General features: G+C 38.4%; 1 protein-coding gene across 3 annotated transcripts; it reads right to left on the bottom strand.

Moving 5' to 3' along the window:
- Positions 1 to 427: 427 nt before the first annotated feature.
- Positions 428 to 9,348, bottom strand: LOC111469271 (ABC transporter G family member 3-like). 3 transcript variants are annotated; one of them, XM_023114487.1, is made up of 12 exons: positions 9,194 to 9,347; positions 7,232 to 7,898; positions 7,048 to 7,127; positions 6,586 to 6,872; positions 5,771 to 5,942; positions 5,566 to 5,679; positions 4,270 to 4,398; positions 3,869 to 4,060; positions 3,270 to 3,356; positions 2,486 to 2,758; positions 2,304 to 2,411; positions 428 to 876 (listed from the first exon to the last, which is right to left on the bottom strand). In XM_023114487.1, the coding sequence occupies exons 2-12, from the start codon at positions 7,701 to 7,703 to the stop codon at positions 625 to 627; spliced, it is 2,166 nt and encodes a 721-aa protein (XP_022970255.1). In that variant the 5' UTR covers positions 7,704 to 7,898; positions 9,194 to 9,347; the 3' UTR covers positions 428 to 624. The 3 variants fall into 3 exon arrangements, with proteins under 3 accessions (XP_022970255.1, XP_022970256.1, XP_022970257.1); XM_023114488.1 differs by lacking the exon at positions 3,869 to 4,060 and having other exon boundaries at positions 9,194 to 9,348; XM_023114489.1 differs by lacking the exons at positions 3,869 to 4,060; positions 4,270 to 4,398 and having other exon boundaries at positions 9,194 to 9,348.
- Between the last annotated feature and the right edge of the window lie 1,431 nt (positions 9,349 to 10,779).

Below are 10,779 nucleotides of genomic sequence, written 5' to 3'. Positions count from 1 at the left end.
TCCAAATGAGAGTTATCATAAGAATAAAATGGCTAAGAAAAGCCTCAAAGAATTGAAAGAAATGCACCTTCATTTTTAGTGGCTCAATCGTAGGAACTCTATAATTAAACGTATTTTATTTAGAATTGTCCAAGGATGCATGTGAATGAAGACAACACATGTCGGAAGGACTCATGTTGTTTTGTGGGTATGATATTTAATAGAGTAAGTAACGTGACCATGTTGCAGGGAATGCAGGAGATTGCTTGAACCATCATGTGTTAAATCTGGAATCCAAATATTCATATGCAAATTGTATCAAAGCGATACCTCTCCTAATAAAATGTGGTTGGGGGATGAACCAACACGGAAAATGGTGACATGTGACACCTAAATAAAATAGAAGTATATGAATGAACTGAAACCACATCCAAATAAAACAGCCTAGAAAAGCTAAACCGTGTTAAACCAATCATTGAATAGATCATGATGACATCAATAATTGAGCTAAATAGTTTTATACTTGTTCTTCGTACTCTTCTTTACCAAGTAATACCTCGGCTAGTACGGCTAAGGGGAGGGAGGAGGCTACCTTATATCATTCCTTGAATGTGCACAACAAGAACATAAAACTAATATCGTAAATCAATCTTTCAAATGCCGATTACAACAAAAAAATTTACGCAAACTCGTAAATTTACCTACATGAAAATGTAAGAGAACGAGAGCTAGAACGCGGTAGGCTAATACCATGAGAAACAACACCAACAAGTTCTTCCATTTGGAGTGAGTATTAGAAGAGATATCGTATGCACTATGGATAGCCTGGTAACCAGTTATGTTTCTTACCTCACCAACTGCAAGGGTACTCTCAAGATACTCATTCTCCAATAGCCCCTGCAAAAATGGTACACTATACATGAAAGATGGCAAAAACCATGTAATGATGATATCTATACAATCCTAAAACAATATCATGTTGATTTGACAAGATATCTTGCTTCTCATGGGGCTCCCATTGAGATTACACAAACTGGGATGTGTTCTTGGAAGGCTTATTATATGGTTCTTTTTGATTCACCCCATTAGAAGCTTATTTGGTTGAATCTTATTAGACATTTTCTTTTGGGTCACTTGGAATGGGAGAAACCAAAGGCTTTCTATAAGCAAGGAGTAGTCATTCAATCGACTTATTGACAACATTACTCGGTCATTTGTTGGTGTAAATTTTTAATGGCCCAGACCCATCGCTAGTAGATATTGTCCTTTTTGAGTTTTTCCTTCCGAACTTCCCCTCAAGTTTTTAAAACCGTGAAGCTGATGGCGATAGGTAATTGGCCAAAGTAGAAAATATCGGTTAGCGGTGGGTTTGAGCTATTACAAATGGTATCAAAGCCAGACACTAGCAATGTGCCAGAGAGGATGTTGGGCCCTCAAGAGGGGGGAGGATTGTGAGATCCCATATCGGTTGGAGAGTTACAAATGGTATTAGAGCCAGACACTAGTGGTGTGCTAGCGAGCATGCTAGCCCTCAAGGGGGTGGATTGCATCCACATTGGTTGGAGAGGAAACGAAACATTTCTTATAAGGGTGTAGTAACCTCTCCCTAACAGACGCGTTTTAAAACCGTGATGTTGACGGCAATAGGTAACAGGCCAAAACAAACAATATCTGCTAGCGGTGGGTTTGAGATGTTACAAATGGTATCAAAGCCATACACCAGCGATGTGCCGAAGATGCTAGGCCCACAAGGGGGGTGGATTGTGGGATCCCACATTGGTTGGAGAGGAGAACAAAACATTTCTTATAAAGGTGTGGTAACCTCTCCCTAACAGACGCGTTTTAAAACCGTGATGTTGACGACGATAGGTAACAAGCCAAAGCAAACAATATCTGCTAGCGATGGGTTTGAGCTGTTACAAATAGTATCAGAGCCAAACACCAGCGGTGTGCTAACGAGGATGTTGGGCTCCCAAAGGGAGTGGATTGTGAGATCCCACATCGGTTGGAGAGGAGAACAAACCATTTCTTATAAGGGTGTAGAAACCTCTCCCTAACAGACACATTTTAAAACCATGAGGCTAATGGCAATAAGTAACACGCAAAAGTGGACAACATCTATTAGCGGTGGCCTCGTTCTTATAATTTTGTATCTCTTTTGTCTAATTGGAGAAGTCTTGTGTGGCTCCTTTAGGTCGGGGCCTATCTTCCCCCGTCTTTTATAAGGTTTTTTATAGTATAATGTTAGTGTTAGTACGTGAAAAAAGAGCATAAACCAGTATGAATATACGAAAGTAAGGAGTGAATGTCACAAGTAAACTTGCCTGGATGGAGTAGGTGTGGAAAGCAATATAAGACAAAGGGTATGTCCAGACAGGACCTGGCAAAGCATTTCGAATCCGAAAATAACCAGCTGAGAGCATCATTAGCACCTGAAATGACATATATACCATTCGTTACGAGACGAGGACGGTGGCATTGGAAGAGATTGAATAAGTGAACGTACATGTGCAGATACAAGTGTCAAAACGATCCAGAAGATATTTCTCCATAACGAGGCCATAACGAGTATCAATCCTTCGTTTACTAAGAGGCACATAAAGAAGTTTAGCACAAAGTACATCAACAAACTGAATTCGTCGCGGAGTCCTACTAGGAAATAGAAGATGAGACTTGAAGAGATGGAAACGAGGAAGAGGAATGGTATGCTGGAGAGAAGTTGCCCGAGTAGGAAAACGAACGCCCCAGAATGATAATTTGATTCTTCACTAGTATATATCTGCAAAAAATGATAGAGACGAGTTCAGTGAAAATAGACCAACTGTGAGAATGACATAAATATCGAGATTAAACATTTCCGAATAGCAGGTACATGTTAGGATCGCAATGCACATACTCGATCTAGATGAACACAAACAATAGGACAGAGAAAATATAAAGAGAAATACTGGCCAGAAGTTTATATTGGTGACTTCAGGTATGTAAAGAGAGAATTTTCAAAGCATAAAGGGTATATATGGTTCAATTTATTATATAAGCTTTACTAGATATATCCATCAACTATATATATATATAACTATAGCCTATATACATAGGTTTTTTACCATAGATGACTACCAACCCTATATAGTGTTCATATATATAATCATTGAGTAGCTATGAATAGGCAGCAGACTCCATAACCCAACAGTACAGTCGCATCTATGAACTCGGAGATGATCAAATGATTCATCTCTGCAACCAAAATCCATGGAAAGTGATATTCAACCAACTACACTTGAGAGTATTACCTTAACCTCCCTCATGAGAGCAGGTACTCCCGCAACACTTAGGAGAGAAGTGAATGAAACGAATACAAAAATTGCTGCAACTCTCGTCTGCATTTAAGACAATAAAACGAAAATGGATTGGAACAGGTAGAAACAAAGCGTATATACAGTTGTAACAGTCCAAGCACACCGCTCGCAGATATTGTCTTCTTTGGGCTTTCCTTTTCGGATTTCCCCTCAAGGTTTTAAAACGCATCTGCTAGGGAGAGGTTCCACACCCTTATAAATAATGTTTCGTTCTTCTCTCCAACTAATGTGGGATCTCTAAACAGTCCTCTACTAAGTACCATTTACGGGCAAACAAAATCTATCCCATATTCAATATTAACATTAACCCATAGTGGTTCCTTTTTTAGCATTAAATTATCTAGTTGTTAGATCCCACATCGGTTGTGGAGGAGAACGAAGCGTTCTTTATAAGGGTGTGGAAACCTCTCCCTAGCAGATGTGTTTTAAAAATCTTGAAAGAAAGCCCGAAAAGAAAAACCCAAAGAGGACAATATCTACGGTGGGCTATTTTATTTGTTCTTATAAACAGCATCACAAACAGAAACACTCACCACAACTGAAGACAAAGAATGTCCTAAGCCAGAGAATACTGTACCAATACAAACTGCAAGTAGCATATAAAGAATAAGCCTAAGCCAATAATACTTCCATTCTCTTGACATAACCAATAAAGACCTCCAAGTCAAAACTGCAATCCTTGTTAAATTACTCGCTTTTCCCTTGCGTTTAAGAGACGGGCCTTCCTGTCGAATAAGCAGCACGTGGCATATTAATTCATTTGCCTCCGGAGCTGAACTAAACAAGATCAAAATGTACTATGAAGACCGCCATACACTTAATAATTCATCTCAGAAGACCTATATGCCAAGAAACTGAGTAGTAGAAGACAGTAGTACGTGTATGTGTATCAGACGTCTCAGTTATTTACATATATATAAAGAAGATGACATACCTTATCCGTTAGTCTCAATATCATAGTTTCAACTGCAGCAGCATCTGCTGATGATTTATACGTCGCTTCAAGTGTGCGGATTGCAACAGCGGTATCCATATTCACTGATGAAAACTCCCCTTGGTCGTCCTATTACAAATAGACGGGGAACCAAATGCAATGACTATGAATAAGAAACGTATGATAGTATATCAGTCAAATAGATATGAACCTCAAATAAGAAGTTTATAACCGCCCAAGTCCACCGCTAGCAGATGTTGTCCTCTTTGGGTTTTCCCTTTCGAGTTTTCACTCAAGGGTTTTTAAAACGTGTCTGCTAGGGAGAGATTTTCACACCTTTATAAAAAATGTTTCGTTGTTCTGCCCAACTGATGTGGGATCTCACAATCCACCCCCTTCGGGCCTAGTGTCCTCGCTAGTACTCGTTACTCTCTCCAATCGATGTGGGATCTCACAATCCACCCCCCCCCCCTTTTGGGGCTCAGTGTCCTTGCTGGCACACCACCCGGTGTCTGGCTCTAATACCATTTGTAACAGTCCAAGCCCACTGCTAGTAAATATTGTCTTCTTTAGGCTTTCCCTTTCCGGCTTTCCCTCAAGGTTTTTAAAATGCATCTGCTAGGGAGAGGTTTCCACACCCTTATAAAGAATGTTTCGTTCTCCTCCCCAACCGAGTGGGGTCTCACAATCCACCCCCCTTCGGGCCTAGCATCCTCGTTGGCACTCGTTACTCTCTTCAATCGATGTGGGATTTCACAATCCATCCCCCTTCGGAGCCAACATCCTCGCTGGCACACTGTCCGGTGCCCACCCCCCCTTTGGACTCAGTGTCCTTCCTAGCATACCGCCTGGTGTCTGGCTCTGATATCATTTGTAACAGTCCAAGTCCACCGCTAGTAAATATTGTCTTCTTTGAGCTTTCCCTCAAGATTTTTAAAACGCATCTGCTAGGGAGAGGTTTCCATACCCTTACAAAGAATGTTTCGTTCTCCTCAACCGATGTGGGATCTCACATTACTAATAATTAAAAGGGCGTTACATTGATGGTGTAAATATGGACTCGTGAGTTTTTAGATTATGAAAATACTAATGAAAATTTCGACTCGGTCTATGATATGATAGATTATAGAGACAAATAATCATTGAACCTTTACTTTGAAAGACAATAGCCATAACCGAACGCTATTTACAAGCTATGTTTACCGGTTGATAAACAAAAAACGTAAATTATCAAGCCATTCAAACGTATTAAAAGAAAACAGATAAATAAACAAAACCAAGACTGGAATGAGTTACCTGCCAAGTTTTGCACATTGCAATGATTCTATCAAAATCTGTATTTACTGCTCGTAAAAAGTGATCAGAAGGACTTTGCATGATTGGACAAGGGAATCCAGCATTAGCGAAATGCTTCATAAGCAAAAGAGATACATTAGCCACTAACCAAGCCAAGGTAAACTGTATATCTGATGAATGCTTGCACAATGCACATTAATATTACCTGCAAGCAAGCCAGTGTTTCTCCAAAAAACAGAGTATTTCCATTTGAAAGCAAACAAATCCGATCAAAAAGGCCGAACACTTCCGTGCTGCTCTGGTTGATGCTAAAAACAAGAGTGTATCCAGTGCTTGCAAGTTTCTTCAACGTGACCATCATTAAAAGTGCAGACACACTGAAAGAACAAAATCAATGAATTCAGCACCCCTAATAGATATTGTCCTCTTTGGGTTTTCCCTTTCGGGCTTTCCCTCAAGGTTTTTAAAACGTGTTTGCCAGGGAGAGGTTTCCACACCCTTATAAAGAATGCTTTGTTCCCCTCTCCAACCGATGTGGGATCTCACAATCCACCCCCTTAGGGACCCAACGTCCTTGTTGGCACTCATTCCCTTCTCCAATCGATGTGGACCCCCCAATCCACCCTCTTTGGGGCCCAACGTCCTTGCTGGCACACCGCCTCATGTCCACCCCTCTTTGGAGTTTAGTCTCCTCACTGGCACATCGTTAGGTGTCTTTGTAACGGTTCAAGCCCACTACTAGCAAATATTATCCTCTTTGAGCTTTCCCTCAAGATTTTTAAAACGCGTCTACTAGGGAGAGATTTCCACACCCTTATAAAGAATGTTTCGTTCTCCTCTCCAACCGATGTGGGATCTCACAAGCGCTCACTAAACAAACACCATCACATAAATAATAACACGATTTCTCTGTGTATTGACTGTTAATGTGCTGAATAAATATGTAAGACAAATTGTGCAATCTATGACTGGAAGATTTACACGTTTTGCTATAGAAATTAAGAACAATATCAGAAGTACCTATCAAGATGATAAAGTGGCTCATCGATGAATAATATTTGCGGTCTCATGACGAGTTCTCTAGCAATGCTAACACGTCTTCTCTCACCATTAGGAAGGCCCTTCATATAGCAGTGACCTCCTATTAGCTTATTCGCATAATCACTTAAGGACATTGCATGGATGGCCTCCTCTACCACATTCTTTTTTCGAAAAAAGAAACCAGGTGGTTGAAGCAATGCCGAGTAGAAAAGAAACTCCCGGACCGTGAGTGAACCAATCAAAGTCGTCTCTTTCTCAACAAAACCCTGAAAAATTAAGGCGAAACGATTAGCATGCATTTCCAACACCAAAAAACATGTTAGTTCTTATCATGACGCCAAATAACTAATACACAACTAAAAATGATAGACTGCAGATACAAAATCACAGATAAATTAACAGACATGAATGAAAAATGCAGTGGCAGGTGATCTCACTTACATATGATCCATACGGCATGCGTGATTTCGCTCCATTAACGAACACTTCACCATATATTTTTGCTGAACGATCTAATCTGCCTACAATAGACCACCAAAAAAGAGAACCCCCCAAATTTAATATGAGAATGAACAAAGAATCTGAAAATTTTAAGATTAGTTATGATTCACAGTCAGTTGGATACCTCCAATTGCCCTTAGCAGTGTAGTCTTCCCCGACTTCGCTGGACCCATGATTACTGTCATAGTTCCAGGCAACGCATAACCATTGGAACTTTTCACGACCTTGTCAGAATACTTTCTTTTTCCTTTGATTGTTATAGTCAAATCTTTCCAGGCAATATATGCCCCATTGACTTTTCTTGCAACGGCGGTGCTCTCTGGTAATGGAGGGGATGGCAACGAACAACTGTTAAGTTTCGAGAGAGAGGGTGAAGCTGGTGTGGTTGCAACATTGATGGAGTCACCCCCTTCCTCCATCCTCACATCGACGTCGGTTTCCTCCCAGTCTGGGGAATCCTCAAAGGAGATAGGCTGTCGAAGTGAACCAGGTTTTCGCAAGTAAAAGAAGTTACTCGAAGGTACTCTACTCACTGGACTACTTGCTGAAGATGATGAAGACCTATAATTATCTGATTGAGACTGAATTTCCTCCATAATGCTTCCAATTACTAAAACTTCAGATTTGAGAAAACATGTTGCAACAGATTGGCTCCTCCCACAGCATATCCCAATTGCTCTACTCTACCAAAATCGAAGCATTATGCGTTCTTACAAAATATTATAGCTTTGCTTCATTATGCTGAACACCGTGCATCACGAAACATGACATACGCCGTTCTTTTCAAGAAACTGTATAGAATACAAGTTAATATTGACAATGACATATCTGATTGAAGAGCTAGTGAACAATGTGAGCTAATAAATTTCTTCACCTGAATAGAGAGTTCCAACTGTTTTGAGTTGAAAAATAAACATTTTATGAAGAATAGTACTCTTGCATTATGGATAATATCTTTATCTCAATGGATTACATTACATTTCAATGATATTCAAAAACCAACAAAAAATGAAACTTCAAACGGTTAGGAATCACGACTCTCTACAATGGTATAATAATGTCCACTTTGAGCATAAGCTCTCGTGGCTTTGCTTTGGGTTTCTCTAAAAGAACTCATACCAATGGAGATGTATTCTTTGCTTATAAACCCATGATCATTCCCTAAATTAGCCAAGGTGGGACTCCCTCCCAACAATCCTCAACAATCCTCCCTTTGAACAAAATATACAATAGAGCATCCCTCCTGAGGCCTATAGAGCCCTCAAACAGTCTCCCCTTAATCGAGGCTCGACTTCTTCTCTGGAGTCCTCGAACAAAGTACACCCTTTGTTCGACACTTGAGGATTTTATTGATATGGCTAAGTTAAGAGCATGACTCTGACACCATGTTAGGAATCACGGATCTCCATAATAGTATGATATTGTCCACTTTGAGCATAAGCTCTGTGGCTTTACTTTGGGCTTCCTCAAAAGGCCTCATACCAATGGAGGTGTATTCTTTACTTATAAATCCATGATCATTCCCTAAACTAGCCAATGTAGTACTCCCTCCCAACAATCCTCAACACAAACCAGCTCAAGCTTCTCGACCTAGTAGAACTATGAGTATACTCTTCAAGGCAAGCAGATATTCATTTCCAAAAAAGAGGGCTGAAGTCAAGATGAAATCCACCAACCCAACAACTAAAACTTCAATCCACCGCTTAAACTAATACCATATAGCCCAAGAACACATACCCACCTCCCAAAACTTCTAACACAAGCATTCTCAGTTACAACCCTTCATAGAAAACAATCAGAAAAGAAGAAAAAAGCAGAACAGACAAAAGGAAAAGGGGAAAACAATCTGGAACCATTCATGAACAGAGACATAAAAAGAAGCAAAAACCCACTAAACAAAGACCCCATTAGACATGAAACAGAGCTCAAAACACTCATTTCTCAGTCATTTAGTCATAATTTTCTTCCATTTCTGAGCTTTCAAACAGAGTGCTGAAACCCATGAACAGAATAAGAACCCACATAAAGAAAACACAGAAATGGGAAACTAATGAATGCTTTGAAGAGGGTAAAGAAAGAGAGGGACCTGGATCCAAGCCAAAGCACAAAGACACAGAGAGTGGGTGTCTTCGTTGTTTGTTTAAAAGAAGCAGAGAAAAGAGAAAGAGAAGTGGATCCTTTGAAGCGCTTTTGCCGGGGTGTACTCCAGTTTGGCTCTGTGCTTTGCTTTTTGTCGTCTTGGGGTTTTCCCTGTTCATTACAAATACTTCCATTTTTTGTATCCAGACATTATGATTTGGGCTCCCCAACACTTAACGCTTTGAATTTAATAAAAGTAAGGTGGAAAAGTACGCATTAGATTATTGGAATTGGAGAGGGATTTGAATTTTAGATGTCCGTTAAAGTGCAAGACCTCTCCACTTTGTTTTAGAATATCCCTAAATCTTCCAAAGTTAAGATTTTGTATCAAACAGCTCAAAAATTTCATTAATACCTTCATTTTTAAAAAAAAAAAAAAAAAAAAAACTTCAAAAATATCTTAAACTTTTTAAAATAAAATTAAAAAATACATGTATCATTTAGTACCACCTTTCAAAAAATACAACATCTATAGATAAATAATTGATAATAATTTTTTTTTTTGTTTGCAACTCTATTAATTAAGGTAAACCGTGTTAATACTATTTTTAAAATTTTATGGGTATTTTTAAACATAATACTTGGGTTGATTTTTTTTAAGAGAAGTTGAGGGTACTTGTCAAAATATTTAAAGTTAAAAGGTATTTCTGAACCACTATTAAAACTTCAAGGGTATTTTTGAAACAAAGTACTAACATTTTCCATCCAAAATTAATGGTAAGAGTATTTTTTTTAAAACGGTTCTTTGAAAGTTTGAGGGAATTATTGAAATTTTTAAAAATCTAGGGGTATTTTATTAGACAACGTATAAAGTTTATGGGTATTTTTATTAATTTAGTCCTTTCTTAATGTATGGTGTTTAAAAAAAAAAACTCTATGACTCGAAAAATTCAATCAATCCAATTCAAAAAAAATGATTTAGTTAAAAAAAATTATAACCCAAATTATTGGATTGGGTTTAAAAAAAGTTTGAACGGGAAATCCGATGTTATTTGACATTTATTTTTCGCAATCTATTTTTTAATGAAATTTATAATTTTTAATAAAATTAAAATCATACAAAATCACTTCTATCACCATACATTAGACTCTCGTAACTCTCTCAAATGATCAATCCTCATAAGCAACCTCGATCAATGACTTCAAATCATTAGAGTCAAGTAGTCCAATTCTCTCTCGAGAACATCTTAACAAAAAAGGATCTCGAGATTTAGGAATTTCTATTATGTCCTCAATCATTCTCTTCCTAACCTACGTTCATGATCAAATAAGGAGCGACCTCACTTATCATTCAACCCTAAGATATATAGACTCTTTTCGTGCTCAACAATTTACTACTATAACTAGCTGGAAACCCTAGAATAGTTTTCATATAGTCAACGTGAGTATGACATCTATGTCTGCTATCTACAAATATCATGTATATCATTGTTGCTAACCTACAAATATCAGTATGGTGCTACTATTCCAAGTTGTTATTTATAGTCTATTAACCATCAAATAATCTCATATGCATAAATTTATCAACCATTT

Source organism: Cucurbita maxima, unplaced genomic scaffold (assembly GCF_002738345.1).
Source record: "Cucurbita maxima cultivar Rimu unplaced genomic scaffold, Cmax_1.0 Cma_Scf00039, whole genome shotgun sequence".
NCBI lineage: Eukaryota > Viridiplantae > Streptophyta > Magnoliopsida > Cucurbitales > Cucurbitaceae > Cucurbita > Cucurbita maxima.
The sequence above is the reverse complement of the archived record's forward strand: the minus strand, read 5'-3'. Positions and strand labels throughout refer to the sequence as shown.